Source organism: Panthera uncia, unplaced genomic scaffold (genome assembly GCF_023721935.1).
Source record: "Panthera uncia isolate 11264 unplaced genomic scaffold, Puncia_PCG_1.0 HiC_scaffold_196, whole genome shotgun sequence".
Classification (NCBI taxonomy): domain Eukaryota; kingdom Metazoa; phylum Chordata; class Mammalia; order Carnivora; family Felidae; genus Panthera; species Panthera uncia.
Window position 1 is genome coordinate 65460 of NW_026058646.1, and position 16395 is coordinate 81854.

Sequence of the window (16395 nt, forward strand, 5' to 3'; positions counted from 1 at the left end):
AGCATCCAGGAGGTTCATCCATCCCTGCCATGAAAGGTACTGAAGGAAGCAAATAATTAATGAACATAACATCTAGCCAGGCAGCCACATTCACTGGCCAGTGTAAGGGAAAGGCTCAGGCTCATGGCCCATCTCTTCAAGTTCCACGAATTCTCCCTGCCACAGAGCACAGATATGCTTATAGCCCTTCCCCCTCCAAGATGGGAAGAGTTGGCCTGGGGTGGTGGAGGGGGCCATTCAGGAGGAAATGTTTAACATCTGAATTGGTTACCTAAACTCTCCAATCCACAGAAAGAAAAGTAAGGTAAACAAAAGCAGGTGTTATACCTGAATTAGGCTTTTTATCATTTAGGTCAGTGTGACTGTCCATCCACCCATCATCAAAAGTGTCTTTCCTCACTGTGCTGGGCATTGAGGATACAGAAATGACTCAATCCCTAGATTTGCCATGCAAGAGTTCACTGCACAGTCCCACTGTTAACTTGTGAAGGGTAACTTGCTGTACTCTGGTCTAATTAGCTTGTTAGTATGAGAAAAACACACAAGGAAAATGATATTCATTTTATTGCATCATTTACTGACTAGAACGCCAGACTTAAAGTAGGTATAAGTATAAAAATAACCAAATTCTTACAAATAATACTTTGCTGCTACAGTACTGAATAATTAGTGGAGGTTGCAATTATAATACAACTTTAAATAACATTCTCATAATGGTTTTAACACAATCAACCAGGGGCTAAGGTTTAAAGGTTTGCAAAAAGAAACTCGGGACAATGTGAAAACTCAAGAAGTTCATATCCCAGCTACGTGCTTCATTTAACCATAAATCCAGCGACACAAACAGTAACAAAACTCACAGCAACCCAGGATGAAAGACATTTTTTTTTTTTTTAAAGAAACAGGCCAAGGTAATACAGAAATCTGTGTTAGTTTCCCAGGTAAACCTGGTTCCATCCCACTTCTGTCCAGTCCTCTCCTTCCTACACAAGAACTCTGCACCTGCAGTGCATGTCCAAAAATACATATAAAACCAGAATTTAATATGCAGATCCTTTGAAAGCCTCTTGAAAAATGCAGAGGGGACAAAGCTGGTCTAAGACCTGTCTCTTTGTAAACCTTAATTGTCCCCTTTGGTTTCACAGGCTTTTCTGTGAGCGGTTGACACCAACTAGGATGGATTATAACACTATTGAAAAGATATTTTAGCACAACAAATTCACTGACATTTAATACTCTGATGTTTCTAGTATTTTAACCAGTTTCCTTCTCTGGATTTAAGAAAAAAAAAAAAGAAAAACAGAACACACACTCAAAAGACAATTCTACAAAACCGTAGCTCTCTTCCAAAAATGCACATGAGAGCCTCAGAATGATGCTTTGTCAAGAAGGAGGAAAGGACAGGTCCCTTTTAACTCCACACAAGTCTTCACATAGAAAAATATCTTTGATATTAAGGGCAGTTTGAAAGATAGAAAATACTGAACTTTGTATTCTTTCTGTCTCCAAAGAAGTACTCTTGCTTTGAAATCAGTGTAAGTATCTTAGAGCTATGGGTTTCAACCCTACTTTGGGGTACACTGGGCTGACCTAAGCCAGGAGCAACTAGAATGCTCAGCTTTGGCTTCTTCAGGCAAAGTTCCCAGAGTTACCGCGCACCTGGGCACTTCGCCAGTGGGCAAGATGGCTTCATGGAGGCCCCACAAAGCCACGTGTGAGGGATGACCCTAATGTGCCTGCTCTGGGAACTTTCACATCTGAAAAATATCGTCCTTCAAAAACATTTTCTCTGGCAGCCATCCTGCCTTGTCTTGCAAAGATGCTGCCCTTCTGTTTGGGCCAACTTCTTAAGAATTACCTCTTGAAGAGCTTAATACTCACATCTTTGTTTATAATTTCAAATGCTATCAGCCAGCTTGATTACACTACCCATTCAACAATTTTGGCTCTAAATGACTTAGCTGCTTCTGAAAATAAAATTTCGTCAAAGAAGGAAGATTTGTCAGCATTTAAGACATTCAACTGAATATGTTCCCAATTTCTGATAACGTTCACAAAAATGTGCTTCCAGTATGTGGGAGCCATAGCCTTACCATGGGAACAAGGCCAAACAGCCCTGAGATGGACATCTAAGTCTGGCTGTGTTTGTCAGAAAACTGGGTCATCGCCTTACCCTTCCTACACTCAAAGCCACGCACCAGTATGCTTCTTGCTAAGCACAAGCCAGTCGTTATTAATGATGACCTCAAGTGTCCAAGAAATATATGCAATAACAAACCCGAAAGGACTTTTTCCAAAAGGATTCAACTTTTTTTTTTTTTTTGCATTTCATCTCATTAGTTTAGTTAATGCTTAATAATATTAAGGTTATTTATTTTTTCTTAAGTATATTTTAAGCCCAGTCTCTCATGCCCTCTTTGACATTTAAGGTACATTTAGACGGCGAGGCATTCACCATGATGGCAAGGCAGGGAGAAGGGTTTGAATCCTGGCTCTCCAAGGCAAGATATTTTTCCCTCCGGAAGTTCACAGGTACAAGAAACGGACACTCTCATGCATACTTCACAAGGGTGTGGTGAGTGAGGCCAGGGACGTTGCACAGAGCCTGGCCATAGTGGGAACACCAGAGATTCTGGCTGTGACAGGTAGACTTCGTAAGTTGTCTCCAGTGTCCTGGGCTGACTCATGGGGCAGAGAGGAAAAGACAGGAGAAATAAGAGCCCCTGGAGTTTAAACAAAACCCACAGTTGCCAGGTGGCTGGCAGGTGAGTCCCACCCTGCTCTGAGAGTCCCAGCAAAGTGCTTCCGCTTGCTACAGGACGCATGGTTTCTATTCAGTCAGCTCTCCCTGCAGAAGTTTAAGCCTCTCAAGAGCAGTTAAGTGTCACTTTTCCCTTCCACCTTCCCCTAGCTGTGGGGCCCCAGGGAGGCAGGACCATGGTATTTCTATGAGCACGGATCACACATTCCAGGTACAGGGGCTGATACCGAGCACCTATACGGGAGCTGAGAGCTTCTGCTTGCCAGGGGTGCCCCCAGCCCTGTCCCTTCAATCCAGCAGCTGCTGCTGTCCTATTGGTTGTTTGCCCTAGGCCCAGGCAGGTCCTTTAGGAGGTATTAACCCCAGGCTGGGGCAAAGCCAGCCTCTCCCTTCCTCACTCAGGGTGGCAGCTGGCACCGGATAACAATCATGCTGTTTGCATACCTTCTTAGACCCTCATGCTTTTGAGATACACCTTCTCCAACCCCACAGCCTCCTAGAAATGAGATACATATGAACTTAACATTGTACGGGTCCTCCTTTTTTCACAGTAAATGAAAAACAATATTCTTAATCCATTTCATGTGCACAAAACGTACTCACAGGAAAGCATTCTTGGAACTCACAGGACACTGTTTTCTGGACTTTGGGATTCTTCCCAAGAATGCTTTTGAGACAGAACACTTCATTTTATGTAACTTCTAGCTTCTAGTCCTGACACAGGAGATGATTTGTCAGCTGTGATGTCATCCAACACCCTTAGCTGAGTAAGCCTGGGAATAGCTCCCCGCCATGGCTCTGGGTCCCTGGGAGGAGCAAGGATCAATATCAAGAGCCAGGAAGCTAGGCTACTCGCGAGACAGCCGAGCCTGTCGGCTATGGTGAGCCGGAGTGCAGGGGCTCAGAGCTCTCCAGTTAGATGCAAGACTAGGAGGCACAAAGGGCTGTTTGCTTCCCCAGAGAGATCCAAGACCCAAGGATTCTGAAAGGTGATGCTCTGAAATTTTAAGTCGGCATCCACTGACAAAAACAGAATTCTTTGCGTATCTCGGGAGATGAGTGCAATTTAACGACTAAGAAGCATCACACCTGCTTTGTGTTCCTGCTGCAGCAGGGTATTGGTGGCTCGTGGAGACCCCGGGACACAGGAGTTGACACTTAAGACTGTTAGGACGAGGATTACATAAGAATAAGGATGAGATACATTCTAAAAAGAGAACTCTGAGAAAACAACCACACCCAAGACTTAACTGTCCCCGAAGGCTACACCGCTTCCATGAATGCAGGTGCCACGGAGCTCCAAGCTTCAGGATGGGAACAATTCTTTTGCCACTGTGTTCTCATCCCAAAACAGGATGTTTCAAAAGCAGATGATGAGAACAACTGCAGTTCCCCAAGCAGCACTTAAAGACGCTGAGTACGGGGTATGCCCCCTTCTCCCAGGACCCATCTCGCAGGCATAATAAATAAGACAGGTGGAATTTCCTTCCCAAAGGCAAACTCTCAACTCCTTAACTGGCCACAAGTCTTTAGCTCTCCAATGCCGACTTAAATGATGTTTCTGGAGGGAACCATGCAGCGGTATAAAGAGGTACAAATTACTGCATGAGTGAAAATAAGTTATTCAGTGAATAAACAGCTTTGAGCAGTTGGGTGAAAGTTCGCACTGAGTCAGGGGACAAGATCTGGGATACAATCAAAGAAGGCTGCACTAGTAAGGAAGCAGACTCACAGACGGGACGTGTGGCTCTATCCCAGCTCCCTAGGCTTCCTCAGGAACCCACATGGCTTCCCAAAGCACTGGGTTTCAGGAAACTGAACGTGCCCCATCAGCCTGCTCCTTTCACCACATTCAGCTGCGGGGACTCCATCAGGCTGCTTTTCCATTAGTGGTGGAATGCCCCTCAGACCCAATCTGCATTCTGCTCTCCATTTCTACTGCATACACATAGTACTTGGGCCTCAAAGGTGGGGGGTGAGGCGCTCAGGGACGAGAAGCACCCCACCGCCTCCAGCTCTGAGAGTCCCCCACCAGGGCCCTCGCCCAGCGCCTGTGCCCACTGCTACCTGCTGGGCCTCACCACAGGCAGGGGGCGCCTCTGTTGAAAACCACGTGGAGCTTGTTTTGCCCGGATCCAGACTTATTTGAAAAAGTGGGATGTAACTGCAGAGGGAAAAAATACTCCTAAATAAACGTGTCACCTTGATTAAAAAACAAAGTGGAGTGTGTGCTGTGCCTCATAAATTTCAATTCCTCATTTTGAGGGTGGGCTTGGAAACTGCAGGAGACCTAGAAGCCCACGAAAATACTGTATGTTCCCCTACAGCATCTCCAAACCTTAGCGGTATGTTTATCATCGTCATCTGTTGTTGAGCATGTAGATACTGGGCAGGAACACAACAAAAGAGCCAGTGCTCTGCCGTAAATTAACCACCACCCAACTGAGGCTTATGGAAGTGTCTGAGGAAGAGAGGCCTTCTTTCTGGAACAGTCTTGAAACAAATCCGAAAGGAGACCTCCCTATCCAATTTACTAAAGTGCAAACTGAGGAAAGACTAGGTCCTGGTGAAGGTGCCTGACCATGTGCCTGGCTAACAGTCAGCCCTCGGCCGGTGGTGGCTGCTGAACTGAGAGACTCCTGGTACCGGCCCACGTTCACGTTCACAGTAACAGTGCAGGTGCCTAACAAGCAGCCCTCAGTTCCACGTCCCCGCATCCATCTGTCTCCTTCCACTGTGGTTACGCCCCTCACGCCTGTCCCGCTTCCTGCTTGCCATTCACATGTGGCTCCGCGAGTCCTGGGAGCAGCCAGTATTCGCGGGCCCCCCTGGTACAGTACTCTGAGCAGCCGAGATCCCACAAGTTGCTCAGAGCAGTGGGCCCTCCCTCTCTCTTCCGCACTTAGAAATAGTCTCTTCTCCTGCTCTCATCACTGATGAAAGATGGGTTATACTGTCCAGGGAAGATGCACGAGTGCCGTGACCCCGGCAGTCCAGTGTAGGCCGGGTAGAGTCCATTTCGTTCAAGTTCAGGATTCCTTACACCTGTGGGCTGGTAGTCAGAAAGAAAAGGAGAAAAGTCAATTTATTATTCATGGATCTAATTTAATGTGTGTGTGGTTTTGTATTTTTAAGAATAATGCTATGTTTTAACAAACCTACGATGGAGGCAGCTAAACACAGCAGAGCAGGGCTCGACCCAGAAGTCAGAACCTTCCAGACCCTCCTTTCCTGAACCCTGGGATACTTTTGCCTATATTTCATTTTTTCTTTCTTTTCTTTCTTGCTTTCTTTTCTTTCTCTCCTTCCTCCCTCCCTTTCCTTCCTTCCTCTCTCTCTTTTCCTCCCTCCCTCCCTCCTCTTTCTCTTTCTTTCTCTCTCTCTTTCTCTCTCTCCCTTCCTTCCTTCCTCCCTCTCTTTCTTTCTTCCTTCCTTCCTTCCCTCCCTCCCTTTCCTTTCTTTTCTTCCTTTTTTCTTTCTTTCTTTCTTTCTTTTCTTCCTTCTTTCCCTTCTCCTCCCCTCCCCTCCCATCCCCTCCCCTCCCCTCCCCTCCTCTCCTCTCCTCTTTCTTTTCTTAGTAGGCTTTATGCCCAGCATGGAACTCAGTGCAGGCTTGAACTCATAACCCTGAGATCAAGACCTGAGCTGAGATCGAGAGTTGGACACTTAGCTGACTGTGCCACCCAGGTGCCCCTGCCTATATTTTAAAAGGAGATTAAAAAAACTATCAAGGGGAGCCCAGCGATTTTAGACCAACATAGGAAAAGACCTGGGCTAATTATCAAGATTATTACCTGATTATTACCAGGTGTGTCTGTCTCTGTGGACCACAATGGCTTTAAATCCTCCCTGGCATTTAGCAGAACACTACTGTCTCTGCCATGAATGGGGAGTTGACTTTTGCAAGGTCATAGGACCAGCTGTCAAAGGTGGAGTGAGGACCTCAGAGCGGGAGGCCAACAGTGATTCTCAGGTATCTCTGACCAGATCCTAGCTGAGAGCATCATGACTACCTAGCTGATGTGCAAAAGAAGCCCCCAAGGAATGACATGGCTACTTTGAAGAGGCCCTCACTGAGGACCACCAGGAGAAAATGCTTGCCTGGCAGAAAGAAAACACTGGATACGGCATATAATGAACGTGAATCCTTGGGGTGCCCAAAGTACACCTGAGACCACTGTGAGGGACAGCCTTCTCAGGTGACAAGCTGCTTCACGCCATAAGCGTAGGCCCTGCTTCTACAGACTGCTCAGCCTATTTCCGATGTGCAGATGGGGCTGGTCTAAGTTCCTGATGATATCTATTTAAGGCAACTCTTTAGCTAACTCCATGGAAACGAAGAGGAGTTGGTCCTACGACACCACGGGTCTGTCTGTCCCTATGTGATCTCACCATGCTGGGGTGAAGAGTCCCTAGTAAAATGTGCAAGTGTGCGGGCACACTTGGGTAAGCCCCCTGCTTGGTTAGCAGATATCTGCAGATACATGGCTGCAGTTATTAGAGTAAAAGGAGTTCCCAGACTGAGAAGGAAGCAAAGCACTTATGCAGAAACATCAGTGGGAACATTTCAACTAGCGCTGTTTGTGTCTGTGTTGATTTTTCCCCTTATTCCCCTTGTTCTTCCTCCAGTTTCCAGTTCTTCAAAGGGTCCACTGTTAACAACAGCATCCTTAGCGTGAACCCCTCCCGTCCAAAGTCTGAACCCTCACGGTTAGTCCCCATAGTAACCAGAGGTGTTGTGACTTCTGTCACAGGATTGCCTAGTGCTATTAAGTTCCCACAGGGCAAGGTCTCATGTTTATTGCTACCTCAAACGGGTCTACGTGGGATGAGAGGTCACCTATGTCTGTTTACTTTTCAGCTCAGGGTTGTGTTTGCTGGAGGGCTGAGGCAGCGCGATGGTGAAATGAACCAGGCAGCACATGGGAATAAGACAGGGGTTATTCAATGCGGGACAGAAGGAGCAAGGGTTCAAGGTAGTCTACCATCTTTCCAAACGATGCAGTCCAGGGCTGGGTGCAGTCAATTATTGAAGACCTACGGAGTGAATACTCTCCTAAACCTCTGAGAAGTGCTTGTTGAGGATGACATTGAACTGTTCTCCTTATACCTGTTTCTAATCCCCCAGTTTTAACTACCCAAACCACAGGAGGTAAAGCATGTGCCAGGGCCACAGGCTAAACGTCACGGAATTTTCTCTCAGTTTCCAATCTTATAACTTAAAAGCAAATTCCGTAACAAGAAGGGTTACTGCTACAACCCCATGAAGGTAATGTGTTCTGTGGAAATATCCTTTATATCTTGATGTCAAGACTAATAGACACCATGCAAATAGATCGTAAGTAAACTGAATATTAAATTATGTAAATAAGAGGCTCATGCCACCGTTCTCTTTAACCCTCAACTGACTGGAGCGTCTTTACCACCAAACACAGTCCAGAGGGAATCGTCAGAGGGAACTGGAGCCTGAGCTGCACCAGGCAAAGGGATACGCACCGAGTAATACACATCCGTCATCTGGAGGAGGTTTTTGGTACTTCCATTCTCATGCATTTCAATAGCTTCTCGGCCCCAGTCTTGTGAGCGAGGGTTCTTGGGGTACTCAGCATAGGGAGACATTTGGAAATCCCCACTTTTGAAGATGAGTTTGCTTATGTCATTTTTACTCTTTCTGTGGAGTGAAAAACATTTGGAAATTTAAATGAATAAGTTATGTAAAGAAATGATATCTGTGAAACACGTTCTATTATTTTAGAAGGTAAATTAGACTGAAAGCTACCATTATATTCTTCTGTAGATGTCCACTGAAAAATGGCATTATTATTATTTTTAGTGTTTGCCTAAAACAAGTGAAAATGCAATTAGATGCAAAAAAAAAAAATGCAAAACAAAAAAGTCTTCCAACTCAAAGGGACAGGTTACCAGGGACAGGGAGGACAAACACAGCTGTAGTGAGGCAGACAGTCTCTTCTGGGGACAGAGGTTGCTGCCTCACGGTGGAGCCAGGGAAATCAGGGTCATAAATTCCCAGAATGCTGGCACCAAAGGGCCTTTAGGATTCTTCAGTCCAGTGGTTCCAAACCTGCCTGAGCACAAGAATGTACATGGAAGCTTCTAGATCACACCAAGATTTACTAAAAAGAGGAGCTCTGGGGATGAGATGGTTCTGGCTTTGCAAAGAGATGAGACTTGTGCCGCAGGTCACATTTTGCTACTAGCAAAGTGGGACTAGAGTTCAGGCCTCCCGCTTCACCAGCCAGTGCCCTTTTACCACATGAGGCTACTTCACAGACCATAAAAACAGGATATTTCACCTGTAAAAATGCCCACCTGTTTATAGTTCCCACACATATTCTCCTTTCAGCAGGTTAGGGAAAGCCCAGGATAAGTTCCCTACCTGTGAGGGTTCACTAGCTAGAAATGGTTGAAATATGTGTGATTTGGGGTGCCTGGGTGGCTCAGTTGCTTAAGTGTCAGACTCTTGGTTTCGGCTCAGGTCATGATCTCACAGTTCATGGGATCAACCCCTGCATCAGGCTCTGTGCTGACAGTACAGGACCTGCTTGGGATCTTCTCTCCCTCTCTCTCTGCCCCTCCCCTTCTCTCTTTCTCTCAAAATAAATAAACGTTAAAAAAAAACAAAACAAGAAATATGTGTGATTCACTTATCGAATGGGCCTAGGTAGGATCAGACATTTTTAGTTACATTTGCCCTGGGTAAGATATTCTGAAGTTTCTTCCTTTTTACCTCACTTTCCTATAAATAAACTTTCTGGGAAGGCATGAAATGACTCAGGGTCATAAAACCAAATGTCCAGCATGTGGCTTAGGCGTTGTCTTTCCTTGCACGTTAAGAACAGACCTGCCACTGTGTTACTCCCTGGAGGGCAGGGCGTCCGGTTTCAAACAATGACTTACTAATTCACAGTCACCTTCCTTTTGCCGCCCATGGTCACAGGCTGCTTCTCCAGGCGGTTATACTACCTGGTACTGCACCCTCAGCAAATATGAGACTTACGTCTCCTTGAGGTTTAATCCCTCTAGCTTCTAGTCTCATACCCAGGATTTTATTTCCACTCATAGTTTGTCTTTGATGATTTGGTGGTAACTTTGTAAATGACAGGCAAAGGACCATGTTCCCGAATGGGCAGTTAGGGTACACTGCTCTCTGCAGCCTTCCTAGAGGTGAAGGATATCTTAAAATGTCATTCATGCCAACGGTCGAAAAGATAACTTGCTATTTTGGGAAGTGCCATCCTTCTGTTGCGTCAGAGAAATTCCTGCCATTTATAATCATCTAAATCAAAGGTCATAATTTTCCCTTATCTGAATAGATAATCACTGAGAATCCAACTCCTTCCTTTCTCTTCCTTTTCCAGTAGAAACTCAATCACACTGGCTTCCAGAAGGCCCAGAGCCAAGCCTCGTGCTGAGCACCTGCTCACCCCATGTGCCTGCTACAAATTGTTTACTGCTAAATTATCTCAGGTAACCCTCTTCATCTTTGCTTCTAAATGTGCCCAAAGTGTACACACCAGTGGTTGTAGTATATTCAGACTTGTGCAACCATCATCACAATCAATTTTACACTTCCATCACCCCAAAAAGAAACCCCTTACTCCTTGGCCATTACTCCTCAGTCCCCACTCCCCCTCCACCCCAGCCCTAGACAACCATTAATCTACTTTCGACCTCTATTAGATTTGCCTATTTTGAACATTTCATATAAATGGAATCATATAGTAGGTGGTCTTTTGTGACTGACTTCTTTCACTTAGTATAATATTTTCAAAGTTCATAAACTTTATAGCTTGTGTCAGTACTATGCTCCTTTTGATGGTTGAATAATATTCCATTGTGTGGATATATCCCATCTTGTCTATCTATTCATCAGTTGGTAGATATTGGGGTTATTTTCACCTTTTGGCTCCTATGAATAATGCTGCTATGAACACTCATGTACATGTTTCTGTGTAGACATGTGTAGACACACATATTCAGTTCTCTCCATAGCTACCTCAGAGCAGAGGTGCTGGGTCAAATGGCAACACTATGTTTCACTTTCTGAGGAACTGCCAGACTTTTTCAAAGCCGCTGCACCATTTTGTGTTTCCACCAGCAGAGTGTGAGCATTCTAATCTCTCCACATCCTCACCAACATTTGCTATTTTCTTTCTTTTTTTTTTTTTTTAAATAGCCATTTTAGTGGGTGCGAGGTGGTCTCTAATGGCAATTTCATTTGCATTTCCCTAATGGCTAATGATACTGAGCATTCTTTCATGTGCCTCCTGGCCATATGTTTATCCCCTTTGGCGAAATGTCTATTCGAGTTCTTTGCCCATTTTTAAATTAGGTTGCATCTTTATTATTGAGTGGTAGAATTCTTAATATATTCTAGATACAGTCCCTTATTAGACATAGGACTTTCACACACTTTCTCCTGTTCAGTGGGCTGTGTTTTCATTTTCTTGATAATGTTCTTTGAAGCACAGAAGTTTTTACGTTTGATGAAGTCCAATCTATCACTTTTTTGTTGCTTGTGCTTTTGGGTATTCTCTTTTAGTAAAGGAAATAAAGTCCCATGTGGTATCCTTTTCTTTGTTCAATGGCACTACCTATCAGGAATTTCCCTTTCTCCTTTTTTTAATGGTTCAGTCATACATTATGATTTAATACTGCGAACTACCCCAACCATTCTTTAACAGAGTAAAAACTGACCTGTGCTTAGCAGAGGCAAAGAGAAATAGAATGTGAACCCCCATCACTCACCGGCAGCAGGTAACAATCAGCGCAATGCCTAGAATAAGGAGAAGCCCGCCTCCTGCTGCTGCAATCACCACGGTGATCAGCTGATAGGCTAAACAGGTTAAAAAAGGATAAAGTGGACAGGTAAGAGGTAATAAATAAATAAATGCATACAAAGGAGTGATTCCCTCCCCAGCTCATAGCTATCATCAGGCCTTAGCTGGGGACCTCACCTTTCATTCCTGGGCCCCTAGGAAGGGCTCCTCAAGGCCAGCACTGCATTTTCTCTGTTGGAGAATAGTACAGCATACTACCCCAAATATTCCTTGTTGGCATGCTTATTTTGAGCTGATTATTTTTGAGAAACTGCAACACAGGAGAAGCTCTGAAAAGAGCAGGAGTAACCCTCGGGTCGCCTGGGTGGTTCAGTCGGTTAAGGGTTTGACAGCTCTGGGGCCTGCTTCAGATTTTGTCGGCTTCCCCCTCTGCCCCTCCCCCGCTCATGCTCTGTCTACCTCTGCCTCTCCCTTGCCTCTGCCTCTGCCTCTGCCTCTGCCTCTACCTCTGTCTGTCTCTCTCTCTCAAAAATAAAATAAACATTAAAGGGGCACCTGGGTGGCTCAGTCGGTTGGGCGGCCGACTTCGGCTCAGGTCATGATCTCACGGTTGGTGAGTTTGAGCCCCGTGTCGGGCTCTGTGCTGACAGCTCAGAGCCTGGAGCCTGCTTCAGATTCTGTGTCTTCCCCTCTCTCTGCCCCTCCCCTGTTCATGCTCAGTTTCTCTCTTTCTCTCAATAATGAATAAACATTAAAAAAATTTTTAAATAAACATTAAAAACAATTTAAAAAAAAAGAGCAGGAGTAACCCTTTTGTAAGGGAGATTTACATTAGAAAAGGGGCCTATGCCAGGAAGGCTGCTGTGACCAAAGATCACTTTTTCAATAAAGAGAACTGGTCTTCCCCGCCAGGCAGCCTTTGTTGACCTAACATTTCCCCCTCTTACCTTCACCCGCTTGCCTTTGCAGCCCCTGACACCTAGCCCTTTCCTTAACTCAGAAGGGTATATAAGCATCAAATATCTGGCTGCCTCTGAGCCTCATATCTTTGTGGGGTTCCTGTGTGTGCTATATAATTAAAATGGTTTTATTTTTCTCCGGTTATCTTTTACTGAGGGGAGGGAGGTACGGTTCTAGAAGGATAAGGGGGAAATTTTTTTCTTTCCCTACCTACACTGTTTTGAGAAGACTTATCCTTTCTCAGCCACTCCTAGAATGGTGCATGGATCCCAAATTCTACCTGTAGACCAGCCCCAATGTCATTTTCACTAACAGAAAACTAAAGGAGATGCATGAAGTCTTCAAAAACTGAATCTGTTGGTTTTAACAACTGTTCTAAGATTTTATCCTTCCTACTTTTTTTTTTCTCACTTAAGATGGGTGCATTTTATTATGTGTAAATTAGGCCTCCAGTAAAGTTGTTTTTTAAAAAAAGTAATGGAGAAAATAGAGAAACATTTCTTGACTACTTCCCACACTTTGATATTGTTTTTAAAGTTTTTGAATTGATGATGATAAAGTAGATACAAAAATTCTTTATTTGGTTTTAGGTTCTTACTTGATAAGATAAAAAGTAGGCAACCCTATATTATAAGAAATATTACTGGTCAACTAAGTCTAGAGTTCGGGAATCACTGCATGAACCATGCTAAGCACTGAGTTGTTCACTGAATACATACAAACTGGATTTAACTACCAGATACTAGCAGTCATATATGTAAGCACACATATCATATGTAATAAACAATATTAACATTTTAATTAATTGGTTTTATACCTGCATATTTCTGGCAAAATTACATTTTCAATAAAGTATTCAGAGGCACCTGGGTGGCTCAGTGAAGCGCCTGACTTCGCCTCAGGTCAGGATTGCACGGTTCGTGAGTTTGAGGCCCATGTCAGGCTCTGTGCTGGCAGCTCAGAGTCTGGAGCCTGCCTCAGATTCTGTGCCTCCCTCTCTCTACGCCCTACCCCTGCTATCTCTCTGTCTCTCGTTCTCTCCTAAAAATAAATAAGCATTTAAAAGAAAAGTCTATTCAGTATTCGGATTGGTTTTTTGTTGTTTTGGAAATATAATTAAAATTGTGTTTCCAGGTTGTAAGGTGTAGGATGTTTAAAAAGGGCCAATAACCAGACTTTCTATAGTAAATTAAGACTGGAAACATGTTCTCTTGGTATTCAGGTAAAGTCAAAGTAATGTGCAGAGCTGACAGCAAGCAGACTGTGTGATAAAAGCAAATAGAAGCTATCCAACCACTTACCTATCATTTATTTAAATAAATAGCACAGAAACCTGATTATCTTGAAAAACCATCAGTATTAAGGCATATAGGAAGGAAAGGCAAACCACGGAATGAGCTAATCCTCTCCCACATCTCCTGACACCTGTATTCAAGTTTCACTTTCAACAATATCTCTTGAATCTGTTGACTTTTCTTTGTCCCCACCAACACCACCCTAAACTGCCATCAACTTTTGACCAGGCAACGGCAACCACCTCCCAACTCACTTTCCGGTGCCCAGTCCTGCTCACTTATTTCAAAGAACAAGTCTGATCAAGCCGTTTCTCTGCTTTAAAATCCTACAGTGGCTTCCTTTGTTCCTAATGAAAGGCCGAAGTCTACTCCTGCTTCACCCTCCACACCAAGTTCGAATTTTCCCACTTCCAGGAAAACGAGCAGGCACTCATTTTAGAAGCCACCCTTGCAACTGGCTGCCAGTTGTGGCAGAGTCATCCTTGGAACAAAAGTTTTGTCTAAAAAGAAACACAGATGGGGGTGCCGGGGTGGCTCAGTTGGTTAAGCGTCTGACTCTTGATTTAGGCTCAGGTCACGATCTCATGGTGAGATCGAGCCCTGCTTTTTGGGCTCTGTGCTGACAGTGTGGAGCTTGCTTTGGATTCTCTCTCTCTCCCTCTCTCTCTGGCCTTCCCCTGCTCACTCTCTCTCTCTCTCTCTCTCAAAATAAATAAATAAATGTTAAGAAAGAAAGAAAGAAAGAAACACACACACACAGATGGAGTAGACCAGTGCTTCTCAAACTATCTGCTGCCAAAGACCAGTTCTTCTTTGTTGGTGATTTTGGGTATTGTTTTCAAATAAAAAAATATAGCCTCATTGACAATTCCTGCCTTTCCCTACAGGCACCAATCATGAACTTCCCTTTCTCCATTTTTTAAGGAGTCCTGTGGACTGGTTGTATAAAATAAAATAAAACTTTCATGCTTGGATGTCACAGCCATATCGAATTAACATAAACATTCCCAGGTGCTCCCTCTCCAGTTTTGTATTACTCTTGTCCTAGTCCAGGAACGGTCCACAGAGCACATTTTGAGTAGCAAAGGTACAGACCAGCATTTCTCAAGCTTTCCTGTGCATCTGAGTCACCCAGAGGGCTTGTGGGAACACAGATGCCTGGTCCCCAGCCTGAGAGATTGAATTCTGTAGGTCTGGAGTAGGGCCAAGAAGAGAGATGATCTCTGGCAAGATTCCGGGGCATGGTGGTGCTGCCAGACTGCAGACCAGACGTGGGGTGGCACTGGCTTCAACTGCACAGTAGAGAAAAGAACACTGTACTGAAAGCAGAGGACCTCATGCACATGAGCATAAATGGCTGGAAGGGGATCCACCAAAACATTCATAGAAGTTGGCGCTGCCTTGGGAAATCATGGCTAAACTTCTACTTTCCTCTTTGTGCTTTTCTATACTTCCCAAATGTTATTCACACACACACACACACACACACACACACACACACTCACACACACACCACAACCTCCTCTTTTTTAAAGCGTATGTTCAATGCTCTTTGGCAGTTAGGTCTTATTACCGGGAACTTGTAATGAGCTTATGGACAAGATAACCCATAATTTTTTCCCTCATATGTGCTATCAAGTGAGTTCATGAACTAAAACAGACCTTTTGAACTTAAGACTGACCTTGGATTTATGATGAGGCCACATAATGATGTACAAGAGCATGGGGTTTGAACAAACACCAAATATAACATTTACAGTTTTGTGGGTGTTCTGTTTATTTATTGCGGTGAGACAGAAGGCAATGAGTGCCGTCTTAGGCTTGTCCATCCCATCCTTTCTATTTGAAGAGATTCTCCAGAATGATGAACTTGGAATTCTTAGTTCTACTTTCTCCTTGACATTTGTTGATATTTTACAGCCTATCTTTTCTTTATTCTTTTTGCAGTTTGATCATAGGTTGATGCTGCTGTCGTTGTTGGGAGCCCATTGTGGGCTTGGTCTTTCCTATAAGCTACATTTGTCCTTGTTTATATGCTCATTTGGATGAAAACTACTACAGGACTGTTTAGGCAGCCCCTCTCTGGGAACATTCACACCCCTCATGTGCAGGTTACACCGGGGGTGGTTAGAGTGGGTTACGTTTGTGTTTATAGCACCATCCCTGGCCACAGCTGACTGGTCCAGGAGTAAACACATGATCCAAGTGGATCAGTCAGTTCCTTCCCAGGATTTGCAATTTGGTGAAGAGAGAGAGAGAGAGAGAGAGAGAGAGAGAGGGAGAGAGAGAGAGACAGAGAAAGAGCGCATACATGCCTTCTCTTTCAAAATGGCTGAACGGTGACATGTACTTGAAGCTGCCTGCTGAGTCTATTTTCAGTCATGTTGTCTGGGAAGGAGGGAAAGCCTGCACATGGACACACACAGCAAAGAGTGAAGGTGAGAGATAAAGATGGAGTCTTGTTAATGTGTAGTCTGAAAAGCAAGCCCCTAAGCGCCAGCTGCTGTGGTTCCCCACAATTCCTTGCTTCTTACTCCTTCTTACCCTGGAATTCCATGACACACCCCAGGATCCTTCC

General features: G+C 44.5%; 1 protein-coding gene across 1 annotated transcript in view; it reads right to left on the reverse strand.

The window, feature by feature from the left end:
• Positions 1–546: 546 nt before the first annotated feature.
• The window catches only part of LOC125917530 (protein HEG homolog 1-like), a 30828-nt gene continuing 14979 nt past the window's right edge, over positions 547–16395 (reverse strand). Inside the window, exons 4-6 of the mRNA XM_049623709.1 lie at positions 11531–11618; positions 8258–8432; positions 547–5813 (exon numbers count right to left, since the gene is read on the reverse strand). Of these exons, the coding sequence (XP_049479666.1) occupies positions 5664–5813; positions 8258–8432; positions 11531–11618 (413 nt within the window). The 3' untranslated portion in view covers positions 547–5663. The remainder of the gene's footprint in view (positions 5814–8257; positions 8433–11530; positions 11619–16395) is intronic.